We start from the raw sequence: 22,143 nt of genomic DNA, 5'->3' as shown, positions 1-22,143 counted from the left end.
AGCCTCTCCTGCTGTGAAACAGCCCTTCTCCTCCTGCCCCTTGGCAGTCCTTGAACGCTCCCCGACTTTCTCACGTCAGGGCTTTCTTTCATTGGTCCGTTTGAAATTGTCCTCTAGAGCGCCGTTTTTATTACCTAGTAGTTTTCCTCTTTGCTGACTTTAGAGGCTTGACATTCTACTGCTGGGGCACGGCGTGTCTTTGGATGATTTGGATATTGTCAAATTAAAAACATCCAAGTGTGGGAGCGGATGTGGCTCAAGCAAACACGTGGAGGTACCGGGTTGGGTCCTTGGTGGCTCCTAAAAACAAACAGCAAGCAAACAAACAGAAAAACCAACTCAGGGGAGCCCTCGTGACTCAGTGGCTGAGCGCCGGCTTCCCACCTGCAAGGTCCGGGGTTCAATCGCTGGCCCTGGTACCTGAAAAAAAAAAGTCTAAGCGTACCCCAGCATTTGGTGACTTAATGAGTGTGGGTTCAGCTTAGAGAAGGTTATCCATTCCCCGAGGAGCTGGGCCAAGCTTGTCATTTCTGTCTCTGGCTGCCAAGGGGGGAGGAGGTCAGGGTCCAACTCCCCCAACCAGGCCCCAGCTCTTGGAGGTAGAAGAACTCACCTTGCTGCTTGGGAATTCATTAGCTGTTGCTGTTTGTATAGTTTCTGTTTTTTAAAAAATGGGATGAAGACGTTAAAAGAGCCAAATTTAAAGAGTGAAGCAAGTAGGTTAAATGAATAGGTAAGATTATACCATATAATTATAAATGGGTAGATAAAGTTTGATGCCTTTCTAACCAAGGCTTAAGTCCGTTTTTGATACCCCCTCCTCTCCCAGTTCATAGTTCTGTACCCCTGCATTCTTTTCTTTCTGACTGACAGTTTACTTTTGACTTTTACAGGTTGATTTTGTACCTTCTATCTTTTTAATTATGATATTGAGGGCATTCTGTTTGAGTCTTGTTGGTGATTTTTAGTTTTGCTGGCGAAAGATTTCATGAGAAGTTCCTAAAATTAGATTCATCTTCTTACTCTACCAAATCAAAGCAAATATATTTTCATTGTTTCATAGAAAGCAAGGGATTCAGCAAGACTGGTTTTTTTCTTTCACTTTTCCGTTCTCTATTATTATTTTAGCCTAAGCTTTCAATTTCCATCCTTTGCTTTGTAAAAGTTGTCTTTTGCAAGATTTCTGTTTTTTGTCTGTTGTAGTTTCCTTTTGTTCCAACAGGTGCACCAATGAGTTAGACTAGTGATTCTCAACCTTAAGTGTGCATCAGAGTTACCTATTAAATAAATGGCTAAGCCCCACTCCCAGAGAGTCTGGCCTAGTAGTTCTCAGGTGGGGCCTGAGAATTTGTGTTTCTGATAAGTTCTCTGCTGCTGGCCCAGGGACCCACTTTGAGAACCACTGAATTAGACTTAGAGCCCTTGTACCGTCAGTGCTTGGAGACTTAGCTTATGGACATCTCTGTGCTGGGCATCGATGGTCATGTCTAGATCTTGTAACTCTAGCATCCCTAGAGTCCTTCCCTGGACTTTGTCCTTAAATGCTGGAGTCATGTTTTGAAGATATTTTGCAGAAAAGACATAAGACTAGTGGATTTTCTGAGGCTTCCCGTGGTTGCCTTCATTCAGAAGTACTATGGCTGGGAACAAAATTCTGGTTACGTTATTTTCCTTAAGTGTCCCTGGAGATGTTGCCTGGGTGTCATTTGCTGGAGGGAGATGTCTGTAGGCCACCAACTCTAAGACCACTGAAAGGACCCCACATTTCTTTTCCCTCTGCCTGGAGTCTCTGGGATTAGGACTTTTTCCCCTTTCCCCTTAAGCATGAATTTATGACACGGTATGTCCTGAACTTGATTTCTGCTCCTTTGTTTTGCCGGAAATTCATTGAACCCTGGATATAGCTCTTGCACAGCACCTGAGGTAATTTTTAGTGTAACTTTTTTTTCCCTATGGAGGTCCTACTGTCACTTTATTATTTTTTAAAAAAGATTTATTTATTTATTTCTCTCCCTCCCCACCCCTGTTGTCCATTTGCTGCGTCTTGTTTCTTTGTCTGCTTCTGTTGTTGTCAGCGGCATGGGAATCTGTGTTTCTTTTTGTTGCGTCATCTTGTTGTGTCAGCTCTCCGGGTGTGCGGCACCATTCCTGGGCAGGCTGCACTTTCTTTCACACTGGACGGCTCTCCTTTTGGGGTGCACTCCTTGCGCATGGGGCTCCCCTACACGGGGGACACCTCTGCATGGCACAGCACTCCACGTGCGCATCAGCACTGCACGTGGGCCAGCTCCACACGGGTCGAGGAGGCCCGAGGTTTGAACCGCGGACCTCCCATGTGGTAGACGGACGCCCTAACCACTGGGCCAAGCCCGTTTCCCCTACTCTTTCCTACCATAGACCTTCGCCTGTGCCAGTCCTCTCTTCCTTCCTCTCCTTCTCAGCTGGGAAAACTCAAAAGCACCCCCTGCCCCCTCCTGTGAGGCCGCCCACCATTCTCTCTCAGAGCTGCCCCCTCCTCGGTGTACCCACTGAACCCACATCAAGGTGCTACTCTTTGGTCCTGTGTATTTTTGTGTCCTTGGTGCCTAGCCTTTGGTCTGGCACGCGGTAGTGAGAAAGCGGCCACTTATCAGGCTTCTGTGTACCAGGCACTCTTGAATCCTTCTGGCATCCCTGGGAGGGTTGGGGACTGTTGTCATTCCCATGTAAAAACTTTAGGAAACTGAAGCTTGGGGAGCTAAAGTAGTTTGTCCACAGCAGGGCTGAAATGCAAACCCAGGTCGCACAGAGCCTGGACCATGTATTGAGAACAGGTGCGCAGTACTTGCTGGGTGAGTGGGGGTCAACAGGTAGCCCTGACAAGCATGGTTCCTGCTGAGGGAAACTTTCCACGACAGAGAGGGCAGGGAGAGCTAGCGTTCCAGGGCACGGCGGAGGGTGGGCTGAGGGCCGGCCCAGGGCACGGGAAGGGAAGGAGGGCAAACTTTGCCACTGCAGTGCCCCATCTTGTGGCCCGGCACCTGGCACCTGTGTGGGCTGTTGCTCAGGAAAACGATGGCTGAGGCAGATAGGGCTGGGAGCGTTGCCGCCTGGGGGATGCCCAGTAACGATGGCCCGTTCTCCCGCCCCCGCCCCGCAGCCTCGCCCTTCATCATCGTCATGCTCCTGGCCAGCCTCAACAGCTGCTGCAACCCCTGGATCTACATGCTCTTCACGGGCCACCTCTTCCACGAACTCGTGCAGCACTTCCTCTGCTGCTCCTTTGGCCACCTGAAGGGCAACCGGCCCGGAGAGACGAGCGCCAGCAAAAAGAGCAGCTCGTCCACCTTCGTCCTGAGCCGTTGCAGCTCCAGCCAGAGGAACAGCTCCCAGCCGCCCACGGTGTGACCCCCACCTGGCAGAACCGCCTCCCCGGGCTCCTTGTGCCGACGGGGACAGCCCGCCCCCTGGTGGCCAGGGACCTGCGTGTGGAAGGTACCTGCCGGTTTGAAACCCTCCACACCTTGTCCGCACCTTGGGCAGCCTGCGTGGGGGGTGGGAGATTGCGACATGGGGTGGGGAGTGGTCTCCGCAGTGGAAGATGATAGGGAGGCTCAGTCATCAGACAGCCCCCTGGACCTCCCCTGGGTTTCCACGAGAACTTCCCTGCCCCTGACCCCACTGCTCTCCTGGGCGAGGGCGGGGTTGGGTTTGGCCTGGACCTGTAATTTCACTCTGGTATCTTTTGGCTCCCAAGTAGAGGATTGGTGACCCATTGTCGTCAGGAAGCTCAGTGTTCTGAGTTTCAATAGATATTTCTTCAAAGAAGATACACAAATGACCAGTGAACATGCAAAAACATGCTCAACATTATTATCCAATAGGGAAATGCAACAAAACCACAAAGAGATACCATTTCATAGCCACTAGAATGGCTGTACTAAAAAAAATGCACAGCAGCAAGTGTTGATGAGGTTGTGGAGGAAATGGAACTCTCATACATTGCTGATGGCAATGTAAGATGGTGTCCCTGCTTTGGAATACAGTTTGGCAGTTCCTCAAAAAGCATAGAGTTATCACAGGACACATTAATTCCACTCCTATGTTTACCTAGGAGAACTGAAAATTTGTACCCAAATGCTCATAGCACCATTATTTATAATAGCCAAATGTCCATCAGCTGATGAATGGATATATAAAAGTGTCCATCCACAGATGAATGGATAAATAAAATGTGGTGTATTTGTATACACAGTGGAATATTATTCAGCCATAAAAAGGAGTGCAGTTCTGATACATGCTACAACGTGGTTGACCCACATTATGCCAGGTGAAAGAAGCTAGCCATATATTGGATAATTCTATTTATATGAAATGTCCAGAATAGGCAAATCTCTAGAGACATACATAGATTAATGGTGCTGGGGTGAGGTGGGGGGGATGGAGAGTGACTGCTAAGGGCTATGGGGTATCTTTTTGAGGGATTGAAAGTTCTGGAATTAGAGGTGATTGTTTCACAGCTTTGTGATTATACTAGCCACCACTGCATCATGCACTTTAAAAAATAAAAATGACATTAAAACTGAATTAATGGAATGACAGTTTGATGGATGAATTCCTTGGAATCTCTGGCCTCCCAGAGACTTGACTGCTGTGTGCTGCCCCTCTTGGAGGGATCTGTGGTTTTCTCACTCATTTCCCTAGAAGAGCTGGTGTATCCAGTTAGGCCACAAGTGTCGGTAGAAATACCACCCCCGATCCTTTGAGGGCTCTGGAGATGGTGACTGTTACAAACTTGCCAAGGGGCTCCGGAGGATTTTCTTACCTGGGAAATATACGTTTCAAATGTTCTGTCAGCCATGAGGGCAGTGACACGTCCAAGAAATACCTTTAGTCGTTAAGTATAGGACAGTGTAGATAGAGGTTCATAGGCTGGGAATGGCCGGCTCAGTGGCCCGCTGGGGCCCAGGGTCTGACCCTTTTTTATTTCCAGGGATATTTTTGGACTTGCTGGGACACAACAAGAGCACTTCCCCAAGGCCACAGGTCTGCACAGCCTCTCTCTTTCAACACGCCTTCCTGCTCCTCCTCCACAGCTGCAGGTCCACGCGTGTGCACGCAGCACGCAGACACGCACACACACAGGCGCTAGAAAGAGGCATGTGCTAAATGTCAACTTTCAAATCCTAAGAATTCTGTACCAGATCTTCAGTACTAAGTGAAAACAATATCATTTGTGCTCAGAGCGCCACCCAGCGTAGCTGCGACCCGCACTTTCAGTCCCATCCCAGCCTGCCTTGCTCTTCGGGAAGCTAGCAGGATGCGGGTTTGGGGTTTCAGTCCCCACACGCGGGAACACTGGGAACTTGGGTCCACATGCAGCAAAGGTGGGGTTCTGTTCACAGCCGAGCAGAGAGGGCGCAGGCACCGTGTTCCCAGGGAAGTTGCCATCCCTGCAGCCAGCAGGCCAGTGGGATCTAGGAGAGGAGGCTCGGTAGATTTTCTTTCTTTCTTCTTTTTTTGGGAGGTACCTGGACCTCGTGCATGGGAAGCAGGTGCTCAACCACTGAGCTACATGTGCTCCCCAAAGAAAGTTGGTTTTTTATTTGGTTTGTTTGTTTTAGGAGGTACTGGGGATCGAACCCATGACCTCGTACACGGGAAGTGGGCACTCAACCACTTAAATTACATCTGCTCCCCTTGGTAGATTTTCTGAGCAGCAGCACAACCTCCCTGGGAAGCCCAGAGTTGCAAAACTGTTTTTCCTTGGCATTGGAACAGACTGGGATGCTCTCCTCGTTCTCTTTGTGTGAAAACTCTAGAGGATACCTTGCTCAAGAGCAAACGAGGAACGTTGGATTCCAACAGCACCGCTGGCTCTATCCCTGCCCTCCCCACCCCCCAGTCTCATCCTGAGCAGATTGTTTCTTAGTCTTTCCCTGACCAAAGCCCAGAAGAATGCCTGCGAGGTTTCCAAAACACTACCTGGAGCTCAGTGTCTGTCCTCCGCCACCAGACCCCACACCTGAGGCCTGCAAGCCATCCTTTCCCACAACTCCGAAACCTGCTCACGAAACTAACGCACGGCTGCAGGTCCCAGGAAACTGGAGATGCCAGTTTTCATCTGGACTCTTTCATCGTTCTGGTGGTCAAGAGTGGCCCGTGAGCACTTGAAGACTCTACATCTTGTTTCTTTAGGCCCTGAAAAGAAATTCCGTCCCTTAATTTGGTCTCCTCTTGGGATGGGTCTGTGGGCCACGATGGCAGGAAGCATAAGAGAACAATGCAGGTGCCTTTTAGGAAGATCCCAGGTTCGAAGTGCTGAATAATTTTGGTGTTTAATTGCAGTGCAACGTTGGCACGTAATGCAGAATGTCAAGTCCTTAATTTTGTTCTGCTGTGATGACTTTCTGTGACCTCCGTGTGTGTTTTTCTAGCAGTGAGTGGTATCTGTCCAGCAGACAATGAAATGCCTGCTTCATTAACTGCTTTATAAAAGGAGCACTTAATAAAAACATTGCCCCTGCCCGCTTTCTCTCTCCCAAGAACAGTGACCATCCCCGGTGGCTTGCAGACTCGAATTTCCTTGCAGGTTTGCAGAGTATCTGCCCGGTTCTGACAAAGGAGCATCTGGGTTGTGGCGAGGAGTGGACAGGGGACCTGGTGTCACTGTCTGAGGTCACAAGTGAACTCACTTCTCTGAGTTCTGTCAGAAGGTGTTTTAATATCTGGGAACAAACCTCAGGTCTGATCAGCCGTATCCACTGTGTGCCACAGTGACTCTGAAGATGATAGGAGTCTAGATCATCAGCTACAAGGGACCCTAAAAGATACTGCTTAAAGTGGGATTTTGTGGTGATCTGCACACATTTAATCACAAAGAAGTTTGTCTTAAAATGCAGAGTCCTGGGCCCCATGATGCAATTTCAGACTCTGGGACTGGGGCCCTAGACTCTGCATTTTTAAACAAGCATCCCGGACGATCCTTATGTAGCAAATATGAGGGATTTTTGGAAACAGAAACTCCACCCTTCCACCTTCTGGCCCATTCTCCACCTCCAAAGTGTTTTTCTGTGTGCTACTTCTCAAGGATGAGAACTTCTGAGGCACATCTGCATTTAAATTGTGTGTCCTTTCTCTAGCTCTTGTGTACTTCGTGGGTAATTGAGCACTTGCCAATTACCTGTCCTCAGAGAAAGAGAGTGAGCTTGAGAAACTGGCGCCATCGCCAGATCCAGCTATTACAAGCACCCTGATGGTGAAAATCTCTGCAAAGCCCAAGATCCCAAGTCTGCGACTGGCCTCATGATTTCAAGATGCTTCGGGAAGGGCAGGCAGACCCTTGAAGGAGGGGATAAGGAATGTCTGCCTTAATTCTCTTCAGCAGGAGAAGCCTGTGCCCGCTTGGCCCCCTGATTGACGTGGAAGAGCCCCGGGTAGAGGGAAGAGCTTAGCCCTGCCCTGGCTAACTGTGTGCCTGCTGGCAAATCTGCGAACCTCTCTGGCCTGTAATTTTTCTCACCTGCCAAGACAAGGGATAAATAAAGTGTTTAGAGGTAACATGCCAATACCTGCAGCTCACTCTCAAATGCATGAAAGGATGGGCTGGGTGGTTGACTACAGGGATGGATAGATGGCTGGAGTTGGGATAAAGCAGGAGTAGCAAAATGTCCCTTGTGGTCCCTGGGTGGGTATACAGGTGTTGTTCCTGGAAATCCTTTCAATGTTTCTCTATGTTCAATGATTCTGTAAGAGGTTGGGAAAAAATTAAAACATGGGTGCAGTTTTAGAGCTGAAATGTGAAATGGACATTAGAGACCGTTTTATGGGTGACAAAAAACAGGCGGGTCCTGCAGCTGGGAGCAGAGGCAGGACTAGGACTGAGGCCGCCTGCGTTCTGGCACCCAGTCCATGCGTCTGTTCCACCATGCTGCTCCCCAAGGGCCCCCTAGCCAGGCACTGATGAGACGATGCTTCTGAAAACCTGCGAAGTGCTTTTTGTGAAGCATGTTCTGTGGAACCTTAATTCTCTGAGGCTTTACTGAGTGTTGCATGAAAAATATTGGACAAATAGGATTGGGGGGTACTGATCTAAACAGGTTTCTTTATTGCAGGACTCATCAGAGCCTTTAATGATCTTACGTCTGTTTAAAATCTCTCAGAGATAAATGTGGCGTTTAAATCAATATTTGACCACAGGAGTCCCTCCCCCCCCTTTTTAAAAAAAAGATTTAGTTTAAGATAACGTACATGGGAAAAAGTAGCCCTAAAGACCAGAAGATTGCTAGGATTTTTTTTGAAGCACGCCCTTTCGATTGTTTTTTGCTTCTGTGTTGAGTCCAGATGTGCGGGGGTTGGATGTTCTGCCCTCATCACATCTTAGGGCTGAAGATGTACATGTGCCAAGTGGCCGTGCCAGTGGCTTTGGAGGTTCAGAGAGGTTTTTTTGTTTTGTTTTGTTTTTAAAGATTTATTTTTATTTATTTCTCTCCCCCCACCCCAGTTGTCTGTTCTCTGCATCCATTTGCTGCATATTCTTCTTTTTGTCCACTTCTGTTGTTGTCAGCAGCACGGAAATCTGTGTTTTTTTGTTGTGTCATCTTGCTGCGTCAACTCTCTGTGTGTGCGGTGCCATTCCTGGGCAGGCTGCACTTTCTTGCGCACTGGGCGGCTTTCCTTACGGGGTGCACTCCTTGCATGTGGGGATCCCCTACGTGGGGACACCCCTGCGTGGCATGGCACTTGCATCAGCACTGCACACGGGCCAGCTCCACATGGGTCAAGGACGTGTGGTAGACGGATGCCCTAACCACTGGGCCAAGTCCGCTTCCCTCAGGGAAGTTTTGAACCCAAGCCCTGTCCCTCAGTGGTACCCAGTGCTGCTCACCAGTCCCTGGTGACCCAAGGGAAAATGTCCTCCACTGGCCTGACTCAGGAGCAACAGACATCAGTGGGAAACAACCTCTCAAGGAACGAGGGTGGAGGACAAAAGCTCAGCAAACAAGAACTCCAAGAAAAACCAAACTCTTCTGGTCCTTGTATTTGGCCAAGGGAAGGGCCCACCAACTTTTCCCGGACATTGAAATACAGTGTTGGAGCGGATCAGAGCACATAGTGAACTTAGGGGCACAAACAACACAGCATTCCCCGAATGCAGCCAAACCCCTTTATTGGAGCCGCCCTCCCAGCGCCAGCAGTCTCTGGGTGCTTTCCTGGGTGTGCGTGGACAGGGCGACCCCGGGTGGGAACTGAGGGCTGGTTTTTTGCCATTACAGTACAAGTGAATGCAAAGACTTGCAGTAGCTGCCCTCTGAGCCCTCTGAGCAAGTGATCTTCCCTCAGCCGGGGCGGTGGGCTGTGTCGCGGTGGGGCAGGGGCAGCGCGGGGGGCCGTGTGCATCTGCGTGGCGGGGCCGGCATGGCTGCCTTCCCTAAACCGTGTGCACCTGTCGTGGGGGAACTTGAGCCATCCCTACAGAGGAAGGGCTCTCCCCAGCCGCTCCAGCACGGCCTGCCTCCCCCTGCCCCGCCGCCCCTGCCACCGTCCCCCCACCCCTGGCCTTAGACTTCTTTCCTCAGTACCACCTTGATGCTGCTGCACATTTGGCCGAGGGCGGCAAAGAGCGGGTTGCAGAAGGTGCGGATGCAGAGGGAGTAGATGTGGCTGATGCACTGGATCTCGATCAGGTAGCTCTTAATGCAGGGCACCACTGCCCAGATGTGGCAGAAGGAGATGCAGGCGAACAGGAAGCCCCAGAGCAGGGCCAGCGGCACGCCCAGCAGCGTGGACAGCAGGCGGTAGCACCAGTACTTGGAGACCGTGAAGGTGGTGAAGCTCACCTTCCAGACGCCGTCGAAGCTGTAGGTGCCCACCGGCTCCGCGATCACGTCTTCAAACTCCACCTGCAGGGGCGGGAAGGGGGCTCCTCAAGTCACAGCCCCCACCAACCGCAGTTCTCTAGGACTGCTTTCAAGCTTTTGGGGGCAATCTCAGAATCTCCTGGAGGCTTTATCACAACGCAGGTGGCTGGCCCTCACCCCTGAGACTCTGCCTCGGTGGGTCTGGGATGTGGCCTGATAGTCTGCATTTCTAGCAGGCTCCCAGGGGATACTTGGGGTGCTCCTGCAGCTAGTCCATGGGCCGCACTGAGGAGCCCCGCAAAGAGCTCATCCAACTGCCCCTTGTCCATCTAATGGATAAACACACCCCGAGAAGCTGAGCGACTTACAACCCACAGCAAGTCAGAGGCACAGTTAGAACGGCAGCTCTCGAATTCTCCTTTTATGATCCTAAGGGAGCTGGATAGTCATTCATCCTGCCAAAATTTATTGAGTGCCTATGGATATGATGATGAACAACCAAAGTTTCCTGCCCTCACGGGGCATTTGGTGTAGAGCAGGCAGTTACCCTAGAGTTGTAGGTGCTCAGGTAAGGGAAGAACAGGTTGTACCCCCAAGAGGGATATTTCACTCAGACTGGAATGGGAATGCTTCCTGGAGGAGGATTCAGCTAGCTGAGCTGATACCTGGAGGTAGCCAGACAGAGGAAGGGGCTGTGGGCTGGAAAAGAGTGTTTGGGGCAGAAGGAGCAGTAGCTGCTAGGACCTCATGGGATAGACAGCGTGTACCTGGGTGAGTTGGAGAAGGTTCTGGAAGGCCAGGTGCAAGCCAGGGATGGCCGGAGTGAGGCTGCAGAGGCAAGGTGGGGCAATAATGGCGCGAGCAGCCTTTGCCGGCTCCCGCTTGGGGGACTGGCACTCAGATGTGAGTTTTGTGCAGCTCACTCTGGCTGCTGGCAGTGGAGGAGGTGAGAGGAGTTGGCCTGAGAATGGAAGTGGGGAACAGGTGGGGGCTGCTGCAGGGGTCCAGGTAGGAGATGGCGGTGGCTTGGGTTGGGGGATGGCAGTGAGCTAGAGATTAGTTAACAGATTCGAGAGATTTTAGGATCCCGGCTGCGCACACTGAGCCTCACACCATCCCTGGCACCGGCCTCTTTGACTAGTAAAAGTGTCTCATCTCTGAGTGAGTGACTGCTTTGGGCAGAAGAACTCTGTGGAAGAGGCAGGGACCTCAGGCCGTCCTCTTCCCCGTGCCCTCTTCATCCCACCTTCTAGGCTGGGAAGGATGCTGGGGCTCAGTGACTGATGGGGTGGAAATAGAAATCAGTGGACTAAAGATAAAAAAGGTGGCTTTCAGCCAAGCCCCTGGTTTGCCAGGGCTGCTGTAATGAAGGGCCATGGTCTGGTTGGCTCAATGGGAATCTGTTCTATCCGGGGTTTTGCAGGTGGGAAGTCCAAAGTCAAGGTGTTGGCGTTCTGGTGGTGGCTTGCTGGTAGTCCCTAACCCAGTCCACGTGTCTCCTCCTCCTCCTCCTCCTCCAGCGTCCACATTTCCTCTGCTCCTAAGGACTCTGGCCATCCTGGGTTCCATATGGCCACACCTTAACTAATGACATCTTGGAAGATCCTGCTTACAAACGGTTCACCCCCACAGCCCGGTGGGGAGGACTTGAACTTGTCGGGGCAGGTTCCACCCGCAGCCCCACTTCCCTCGCCTTTCCCAAGTCCCTGCTCTGCATTGGGCACCTCGTAGCTCCCTTCTCCTATGTGATGTCATGTAGCATCACTGAGTCTTAGCTGCCTTGTCGGTGACGTGGGGACAGGCAGCGGTGTCTGGGCCTCCGGAGTGCCATAAAAGCCACCTCAGAATCGAAAAGCCCCAAAGGAGCTCTCGGAAATCCTGCTGCCTTCCCAGGTCACAAGCAGGTTAATTCTGGGGCTCCAGGAGCCACCGGTGTGTGTGAGCCGCTGAGATGGATGGCGTCCTGCTGTTCCTCACTTTCTCCCCGTGGTAATAATCTCACACCGAGGATCTCTCTGCTGTGTCTTTTAATGATCATTTTTCCACAGAAGCCATAGGTTGGCGTTGGGCTGACATCCTGTGCCGGCCTTCTGGCGTTGTCCACGCCATCCATTCCACTTTCTCTGAATCGGATCTTCTGGTACCATCAGCAGGATGGGCTGGGGTGGGAGGCAGCTGTTGCCCTAACCCCTATCTGAGAGTTGAGCATTTGGGGAGATATTTATAAGGCCCGGCTCAGGCAGCTCTGGGCTGTCATGCCAGCTTATCAAAAGCACACAGTGACTTCATTTCTTAATTAGTTTCCAGGAGTGGAGGGGGGGAGATGGCGATTTCTTGGAGGGCGGCGGCGGGGCGGGGATGGAATCCACTGGCTGAGCCTCGGGCTCCATGTGCAGCTGCGGGGAGGGGCGGTGGGGTGCAGGGGGGTCGGTGTAGTTGCTGCTCATTTGGTCGGCATCCCCTTCTCTGGCCTGTTTATTTTTGGAGCGGCAAAAGAGAGCCAGTTGATTCATCGGAACCAGCCAACACAGCCCCCGCCGTCCCCAAGAGGCCCGAGGTGCCTGAGGATGCGGGGGCGGCAGGCAGCCACCCCCCCCCAGTCAAAAATACCTCCCCCAGATTGCTGCCTGACTCAGGCCTGCTGCTGAGGCCCTGAGAGGCCCTGGCCGCTCGAGAGGGCATCTCTGGTGGGAGAAGTGGCTCTGGGCAGGGGACAGCCGCCACTTGGCACTGTGTCACCTTGTGATTGGGGGCAATGCACTTTCCTCTCTCAGCGTCTGGATCAACCCTAGACCCAGATCCCGGGGAAGTGGAGTTAGCTGTGGCGCCTAAAGACCCGAGCATGTGGCTTAACCCCCTGGGTTCACTTTCCTCACCCTCTACCTCGCTGCTTAAAGTGTGGTCCACGGACCCTGGCTGGCCTCCAACGACTTAGGTACAGAAATTGAGAGAAAGCATTTAGAAATGTTTGTGGAAACTTGACAGTAATTTTACATCTTCTTTAATCTAATAATAAAGAATACGGGTGCTCCTGTTGTGCACCCCTTTTTCATTTCATTTTTTCTAGCCATTGCTTTTTATTGTATTTTACAAAAGCATCAGTGTACTACAGGTTGGAATAATAAAATAAAACTGGTCCTCCAGCCATAAAATAGGAAGCTAAAATAAGGTGATAGCTGCAAAGAAAGCCTAAAGAGGCAAAGCTTTGCTTCTTTTGTTATAATAGGTGATAATGATCATAATAGAGGTCTCTACCCTCTGGGATAATGGGAATTAACAACCATAACGTATTGGCCTTGTAGGCGTCAGTTTCTGGCTGGGAATCTCACAAGGAACCACTATCTCCCATGGTGTGTGAGGGGCCAGAGAGCCGTGCAGGCCCAGTGTGCCTGGCGGGGAGGCCAGGGCTTGAATTCCCTCTGCAGGCTCCCGGGCCAGGGCGCCACGACGGCCAGGACCCAGCAGGAGCCGCGGCCCAGAGCACGAAACAGGCCGCTGCGAGGGTCAGGAGATGGGGAGGGATTATCTGGAGTTGGTCCAGAGCACCCTCGAAGGGGTCCTGGGGCACCAGGGCTGGGGCTTACAGGGACTTGGGTTCCTATCAGTGGAGCTGGGAAGAGACCACCATACCGTGAGAGAGACCAAGGACCCTGCCGGAAGAAGCCCTGGGAGTGGCTCGGGAATCCTTGGCCCTCGCCCTCTTGCTCTTCCTTTCCAGCCCTCGGCTCTCAGGCTCAGCCCTCGAGAAGCCTGGTGCAGGTTGGAGTGGGTGCTCACTGCTGGTGGGTGGTGAGTTCACCTCCAGAGATGACCCTCGGTACGCCGTGCCGCTCGCTGTGTGTGTCTGTGTGGTTCATCCCGTACTGAGTTTGGGCTTTAACCACCAGAATGGGAGATGTGGTGCTGTGCCTTAAGGAGGCTTCTGCTCTTGTGCTTTTTGGGGGCCCTGAACTACTATGTTAGAAGCCCAACTGCCTTGCTCTATAGACCTGTGGAGAGGCCCCAAAACCGCATGAGGGAGAGGCCCGGCCTTTGAGCCATCCCAGCTGAGGCGCCATCTTGAATGTTCCAACTCAGTAGAGCCCCATCTCATTGCAGCTCCAGATGCCATTTCACTGCAGCCCTCCCAGACGCCCTTGGGTAGACCAGAACTGCCTCCAACCCAGGGAATTGTGAGAGATAAGAAAATGGTTATTGCTTTAAGCCATTGAATTTTGGAATGAATATGCCACAGCAATAGGTAACTAAAAGAGTGTCTTCAGAGAATACAGGTAAAATCTCTGGACCCCAGATTTCTCTTCTCTAGGACAAAGGGGACTAATTTGCTGACACTCAAGCTTGAAAGTTCAAAACAGTCATGAGGGGTGGGGTGGGGGGTTGGGAGTGGCTCACCAGCCCTGCTGAAGAATTTCTGGTGGTGGGACCCAAGAATCTGCAATTTAACAAGCTCCTGCAGAAAGAGGACTATTTTTTTAAAAACACTAGAATAGTTGACATCCAGGTGTCCCCAAAACACTGGTAAGTCATAAATACCTCAGTGTGAATTCTTCACTGGAGCCTTTCTTGGAGGTAATTGACAGAAGGTATTTCCGAAAGGAAGAAATTGTCCATGTTTGTTAGATTAAATGACCCTCTGAAATCCAGCCTCAGCCTGCCCTTCCTGCCTTCTGGCCCCCAAATTCCCTTTCAGATGCTTTGACCTATTCCAATAGGATAGCTCATTATTTTCCTACAGACAGAACAGCAAAGAGGTTTCATCTCTTGTGCCAACTCCATCAGCTTCATGGTGTGTGGCTTCCCAGACAAGTGCTGCGATTGATTAGTAATGTCTGCCACAGGCATAGGCATGGGGCTTGGCAACAAATGGCCCTCCCTTTTCTAACTCTGCACCACCTTTCCCTCGCTTATTCGGTTTCCTCTTCTTAGGAAGCTTGTGCTCCCTTTCCACGTTTAAATTTTTCATTTTTTATGTACCTCGAATACTACCACCCCAAGAAGCCAATTCCTGATTTCCCAGATGAATGTCATTTCTTCCTCCCCTAACCCCCTGTGACGTTTCATCGGGCCCTAACTTAGGGCACTTAGCACGGTCTCCCTGACGTGATCTTTATTCCTGTCTTAGCTTCTCTGTTGGGCTGAAGGCCTTTCAAGAGAAACTCCAGGTAAGTCTCATGTTTGTGTAACAGGATGTTCCAGGTGGGCCCAAACCGGAAGCAGAGTTTGTAGAACTGAGGGGTATTGGTTCCTTTGGCGTTTATTAGCCTGAGCTGAATAGCAGGGGGCAGGGCTAGTTCGGAGGAGGAGGGGGTTTGTGGTAGGTGTGGGTTGGAGGGTGTGTGTGTGTGTGTGTGTAAACTAGCATGGTGGGGGAGGGACTGGGATCGTAGACCTATCAGACACGCCAGGCTCCACCCCTGGGGGCCCAGGGAACTAAGTGTGAATCAGAAACAGAGGGGGCTCTTGAGGAAAGAGCCCTGAGCCCTGGGGGAGGAGGGCGTTGGGGAAGGGGCTGGGGTCCTGCAGGCATTCCTCCGGGAGGGGCTAGAGCCTTTACAACTTGGGGCTGAAGGAAAAGGGGCCTCAGGTGTACCCACTGAGAGCCCTGGACCCTTCGGCATTCATTGGCATCCCACCTCCACCCAGCCTGGCCTGGGGGCTTACGCACAGTGGGTCCCTCTTGTTCACCTGCATCTCCTCTGAGACAGCACGGTGCCTGGGGCACAGTAGGTGCTCAGTGGCCATTGGAATCAGTGCTGGCGATGACGGTGGGGTGGACATGGGAATGGGGTTTGCGCTCCCCGGCTCCGCAGCTCTAAACACTATGAGCTTCAGGCCCTGCCTTGGGTCCCACCACTAGTCTTGGAGACCTGCAGTTTCAGTCAGGGGCCTGCCTGCCACTGCTCTCCCTCTGCCTTGAGCCATCATTTTCCCAGTCTGGTTCCAGGGCACAGCAGGCCTTGCTTGGGCAAGTTTTGACACTGTAAAGCCCAAAGGGAGCTTCCCCCCTCAGCTGGGGGCTGGGGGGCAGGCAGAGCCACGTGGATCTATCTCTTATTCTTCCTCCGTGGTTTTTCTGGGTGAAAGTTCACCAGCTGGTGGCAGAGGGCACCGGGTCTCTCTCTTCTCCACCTTGGCTCTGCCTGCACCATAGACTGGGGCCCAGAGAGGGAGAGGGATTTGCCCAGAATCACACAGCAAGTTAGCATCTGGGCTGGGACCAGAACGTGGGTCTCCGTCGCATTCTTTCTGTGTCCCTCATCCTAGCCCACGTGGAACCTGTCACTAATGTGAAGCCACCCCTGGCAGGCACCACTGTCTGAGGCTTCCAGCCTTTACCTGGACCTCTGTCTTCTTTCTCCTTCTCTCCATCCCTCTTTCTTCCTCCCTCCCTCCATCCCTCCTCCTCCCCCCTCGCCCTACCTTTTCCTTTCCCCAGTTAGTGAAAGAAGCTGAGGCTGGCAGCTGCAGACAGACCCCTCCCCGCCCCCCCCCCACCCCAGTCACAGTCTTCCTTCTTCCTTTTCTTTAACTGACCGTTACATAAACCTGAAGTCTCCTCGGGCCTGTTGGCGGTATTTATTCAACTTCATTTTATGACCCTTGTTTAAAGTTCTAACCTTTTTCATTTCTCATGCATTAAAAGAAAAAGCCAAATAGCTCCCCAAACCGAGGCATGTCCCATAAATACCCACTAACAGTCCTGTCTCAATAAAATTATTAGGTCATTTTGTTTAGCCGTTGCGTGACCTTTCCTGAGGCTCGGGGTCTCTGGGGGGAAGGGCTCTCAGCCGCGAGGGGAGGCTGCGTCAGCCCCTCTAAGTCGGGGCCCGGAGCCTGGCTGAGCCGACCCATGAGCCACCTCTGCTCTGGCCACCTGTTGTTGCCTTCTCGTGGGCTTCTCTTCTCCATGCCCCAGCAGCCCCCAGGGACCACCCAGGGGAAACCTGGGCGTGGAGGCTGGGCTCAGGGCTTAGTTCTCACGTCCTCCAGGCTGCAGGCTTCTGGAGGTTCTCATTCAGCTTGTGTGTGTCCTGCCCCGCCTGTGCGTCGGGAACTGGGCTAGACCTGTTCAGTGCCCTTATTTCATTTTGTCCTTACACAGATTTCAATTGCACAGTGCCACTCTGAGACTCATTTACCCCATGGGGAAAATAATATTATTCCCATTTTACCAGGGAAGACGGAGGTTCTGAAAACGTAGGCTATATGTCCGGTGTTGTCGTTTTTATTATTTATTTATTTATTTAGGAGCTACCAGGAATTGAACCCAGGACCTTGTACATGGGAAACGGGCTCTCAACCACTGGGCTACATCTGCTCCCCAGTGAGAGCTGGTCTTAAGTTTTTAGGAGGTACCAGGGATCGAACCTGGTCCTGGTACATGGGAAGCAGGCACTCAGCCACCTGAGGTACATCCGCTCCCCTGTCATCATTTGTAGGTAGAGGAGCCCGGATTTGATCAGGTCTGTTCAAGCCCAGTACGCTTCCCTCCAGGCTGCACTGCAGAAACCATTCCTGATCATGCTTCACATTTGTGTAGCTTGCAAAATGCATTCCCTCATTCTCCCGGGACAGCACTTTTCATACTGCGCTGTAACTACCTCGTCCCCACCCCTGCCACGATGGAGGCACATCCCCGGGGGAAGTGGGGACGTGGAGAGGGGAACGGCAGATGGCCTGGAGGAATTGGGGAAGGCTTCCAGGAGGAGGTGGCATTTGAAGGGGCCTCGAAGGCTGCGTGGGCATCTGGCACATGGAGGAGAGGAGGCGGGCGCTCCTGGCGAGGCACGGTACTGAGTCTGGTGGGGCTGATGCCTGGGTCGGGGGCTGCAGACGAGGTAGGAGCAGCAGGCAGGGGCCTGGCTGTGTTTAAAGTCTGGAGTTGAGCTTCGACTCTACCCAGCAAGGGAGATGCCCTGCTGGAGGGCGGCAGCAGAGGGGCCCTGGAACCACACGGTCTAGTCCAGAGGCTGAGCCTTGAACGCCTGCAGTGTGGCAGGTGCCTGAGGACGTTTTAATTTTATTTCTTAGGATGTCAAAATGGATGCTCAGGTCTGTCCTTGGAAAACTTTTGAATTGTTTGGAGCAATGTGGGCATGAGACTCTGTTTTCAACTATACATTTTTATGAAATCTAAACACAGAACACGGATTTCTGGTGAAGGCTTAGAGTCCAAATTGAGATGTACTGTAAGGATAAAATGTCCCCTCTACCTCTTGCTGGCTGTGTAATTTTGAAAAGGAAGGAAGACTGTACCGTCATTCATTGATAGTTGTTTTTACATGATAATACATTGAAATGAAACTATTTTGGGAATAAGGAGTCAAATTTAAAAATACCCTTAAAATTAATTTCACCTGTTCTTTTTCTCCCCCCCCCCCTTTTTTAATGGGGCTACTAAAAAACTTAAAATTATATGTGCGGGTTGCATCATATTTCCTTTGGACAGTGCTGGTCTGAGATTCAGATACATTTGGTGGGAGCCCAGGCACCTGCACTTTAACAGGCCCCTGCAGGGTGGCGGGGGGTGGGGAGGGGATCCCGCCAGAGGGACCGCACTGTAGAGATGCCCCTCACCCTGGGGTGGCTTGAGGGTGCGGGCCTGGAGCAGCCAGGCTGCCTGTGTGCCCCAGGCTGGATTTCGGGCGTCTCCTGGGAGGCTGGACAACTCTCCTGGGAGCCTTCCTGACAGCCCCGGAGGCCCTTCGGGAGGCCTCTGGGGTGTGGCTGAGAGCTTCAGGGCTGGCCGCCCCACCCCCGCCCTGGGTGTGGGCAGTGCTCTGGGCAGTGAACGGGCCCTTCGGGGGGGGCTGCCGGCCCTGCTGGAAGCTGCCCCCTGGGGATTAACCCTGCGCCCACTGTGGAGACCGCAGAAATGCCCCTGGCGTGGGAACTAGCCCGACCTGGCCACCCGTTCCTCTTCCTTCCAGACGAGGGCCTGGGGTGAGCACACAGAGCTTCACAGGAGCAGGGTGGGGTGTGCTTTGCAACTTGCCTTCCCTGTCCCCGGCAATGCCTAGACTGCAGGGGTGATCTGTTTTTACTTCCGTTTATGCAGGAGGTACTTTGGGGGTTGCACAAGCCTTTTTTTTTTTTTTTCATAGACGGGGGAGGCAGAGCAAGGAGATCTCTCGTGGGGAAGCTGATCGAGCCTGGGGTGGCATTTCCCTCCCGGCCAAGCACCTGAATGCCCTGCAAAGCTGACTCCTTCCCCCGGGCTGGGCAGGCCTGCAGGCCGAGGGCACCGGCCGAGCCTACCTTGACTATGTCCTCGTTGATGTTCTTGGGGTCTCGGTTCACCAGGTCGATCTCCTTGAAGTGAATATCCTTGACGATCTGGGCCTCGAGGTCCCTGTGCTCTTCGGTCATCATCGCGGACCCGCGGGAGGAGCCTCGTGGCCGGCGGGGGCTGCAAGTGCTCGGAGGAGCCGGGAGTCCAGTTCGGAGTCGGCAGCCTCGGGCCCCTGCCGGCTAAATAGGCCCCACCCAGCGCCGGCTGACAGCTGTCCCGCATAACTCCAGCCTGCCTCTCGCTAAAGCCGCCCGTGGCAGGCCTCCAAGCTAAAATTAAGACTGGAGCTCGGCTGCAAGGCCCAACGCTCCTTAAAGGGGGCTGCCGCCGGGCGCCAGACCTCCCACGACAGCCGAGGGCCTGGCACGCCCCGCGTGTCACCGTGGCCCGCCCTGCCTTGGGAGACGGGCCCCTGGGACCTGCCCCACCCCTGCCCGCCATCGGAGCGGCCCAGGAGGGGAGGTGGGGTCGGGTCCCAGCTCGGCCTCTTGCTGCCTGTGTGACCTCGGGCACATGTCACCTCTCCTGGCCACAGTGTCCCCACTAGGAAATGGGGACATGATAGCAATTGGGACTCTGCCTGCCCCTGTGGATTGGCAGAAATGGGTTGGTGGGTGTGAAAGGGCTTTGGGAGCTGGGGAGTGCCACCGGGTAGGGATTCCCGGGGGCTCTGTGCGTGCCCTGCTGTCTGGTAGCTTGGTTTGTTCCCGAGGTTTTGCCATTTATGGGTTTTCTCCTGGGGAGTTGGGGGGTGGTGCTGGGTGGGACCAGGAATGAGGGGGCTAAAGGGGACCGCTGGCGGGGCCGCCGCCTTCTCTGCCCTCTCGCTGTGTGAGCCCACAGGGCGCTGCGTGGCGTGGAGGGGAGTGGAGGCCACTTGGCTCTGCCCTCGGCCCTGCCCCTGCAGGCAGCTTTCAGGAGATGCGCGGACCCCAGGATCTTCACATGCATCAGTAGGGTTGTATTAGTCAGCCAACGGGGTGCTGGTGCAAAATACCAGAAATTGGTTTGTTTTTATAAAGTGTCTTTATCTGGGGTAGGAGCTTAGAGATATCAGGCCATAGCATAAGTTACTTCTCTCACCAAAGTCTATTTTCTCGTGTTGGAGCAAGATGGCTGCTGACGTCTGCGAGGGCTCAAGCTTCCTGGGTTCCTCTCTTCCAGGGTCTTGCTTCTCTCTGGGCTCAGGGTTCCTCTCTTCCCAGGGCTTGCTTCTTCCTGGGTTCAGGGTTCCCCTCTTCCTGGGGCTGGCTTCTGTTTCCTCTGTGAGCTTACTTCCTGGGGCTCCAGCTTAAGGCTTCAGCATCAAACACCAACTTATCAAAACTCCAACATCAGAAACCCTCAACTCTGTCCTTTGCCATGCCTTTTATCTGTGAGTCCCCACCCACCAAGGGCAGGGGGACCCAATGCCCTCATGATGTGGCCCCATCAAAGCCCTAATCATAACTTAATCATGCCCAGGTTCAGACCAGTTTACAAACATAATTCGAAGATATCTATTTTTGGAATTCATAACCATGTCAAACTGCTACAAGGGTGCACTTTTCTTAGATGCTACAAATTAGAGAAATTTTACAAAGATCTTGCCTTAGAAGCCCCTAGGGGCAACAGCGGCCTCTGAGGTATAAGGGAAGGCTTCCCAGAGGAAGGGCCTTTAGATTTAGGGCTCAGAGGAAGAGCATAGAACATTGCAGGCGGAAGGGCTCTGGGTTCCAGAGGAGGCGTGTGACCTGCAATGGTGAGAGGTGCGGCGCGGCTGGAGCGCGCGGCGACCAGGGGCCGAGGTGGGAGTGTGGCTCAGGCCTGGGAGTGAGGGAGCCTGCTGCCGAGTAGGAGAGAGCACGGATTGCATCTAGAGCAGGGTTCTTTACCTTTTTCATTCCATGGACCCCTTTGCCGGTCAGGTGAAAACCACGGACCCCTTACTAAGTCCACACTGTACCGTTGAAGAAGTTGAGAGAGGTTCAATTATTTGCGTATAGAAAGGCCAGGACTCAGGAATGATTTTGAGAAGGAAAAATGGTTTATTGACGCCGGCCGGACTCGGGAGCTTTCTGTTTCAAACCTGAGCCTCGAACAAGATTTTCAAGTTCCTTTTATACAGGGTGGGGAATCAAATAGTGCTTTTATTAAAGAAAACTACTTTCTTTGTTAGTTAAGTCTTTGCCTGAGTACCAGGTAGGTTTTCAATTAACATATCGCCCACATTTCAGGTGAGCTTGAATTGGCGTCTTGCCCACATTCCGTCTGGATGCAACCTTGAATACACATTCAGTCTTACATCCTTTCTGAATATTCAAAGCCCATGTCACTTAACTGGATTTCTAGAGGCTAGGCACACTTGGATACAGAATTAAATGATTTTGAAGTTATGCACAGGCTATATTATATTGCCCATTCGAGGCCAAGTCCAAGTTCCCTTAAGTTTTGGCATCACCACCATCAGAGTCTCCCTGGACTGACTGGTATGTATATAGAGTTTGCTTTGCTAAATGGCCTCCCAGGACTGGAGTCGTTGCCATGGTCACCAAGGGCAGGACTGCAGCCTCTCACTGTCCCACACCCACAGGTCAGGACAGACAGCTTAGGTTATCTCTGAAGAGACAAAGAGCCTCCCACCCATAGCCCACATCAATACTCAGTATTATTTAGTAAATATATCACACCCTCACCCACACGTTGCCACAAGAATAATGTAATTTTTGAATTTCAATTCAAGCTCAATGACCCCTGGCTAAAGAACCCCGGATCTAGAGGTTCTGGGGGGCCACCGAAGGCTTCAGAGCGGTCATTTTCAGATTTGTGTGTGAGGCAGATCAGCAGTGCTGTCGTAAGAAAGAAATCTTCTGGAAGAAAATAAAGCTCACCCGAATGTGGAGCCTTTATATGTGAGAATTTATTCCCAATCTTGCAAGAAGGGGATCACAACCAGAAAACGTGGCTGGTGCACTGAACAAAGAAAATGACACAATTTATCCCCCCAAGCCTAGCACGCAAGCCCTTCCTCTG

At 52.4% G+C, this 22,143-nt stretch overlaps 2 protein-coding genes across 6 annotated transcripts in view; one reads left to right on the top strand and one right to left on the bottom strand.

Annotated features, from left to right (window-relative positions):
• Window positions 1–22,143, top strand: part of SSUH2 (ssu-2 homolog) — a 121,470-nt gene that overhangs the window by 14,566 nt on the left and 84,761 nt on the right. The gene's annotated exons all lie outside the window — the stretch shown is intronic.
• On the bottom strand, window positions 8,233–19,475 carry CAV3 (caveolin 3). Its single transcript, XM_004456432.4, has 2 exons — window positions 19,098–19,475; window positions 8,233–9,881 (listed from the first exon to the last, which is right to left on the bottom strand). The coding sequence occupies exons 1-2, from the start codon at window positions 19,209–19,211 to the stop codon at window positions 9,540–9,542; spliced, it is 456 nt and encodes a 151-aa protein (XP_004456489.1). The 5' UTR covers window positions 19,212–19,475; the 3' UTR covers window positions 8,233–9,539.

The sequence above is a fragment of the Dasypus novemcinctus genome, chromosome 26 (genome assembly GCF_030445035.2).
Source record: "Dasypus novemcinctus isolate mDasNov1 chromosome 26, mDasNov1.1.hap2, whole genome shotgun sequence".
In the NCBI taxonomy this organism is placed as follows: Eukaryota; Metazoa; Chordata; class Mammalia; order Cingulata; family Dasypodidae; genus Dasypus; species Dasypus novemcinctus.
Note: the sequence above shows the minus strand (reverse complement) of the source record. Positions and strands in the feature narration are given on the sequence as shown.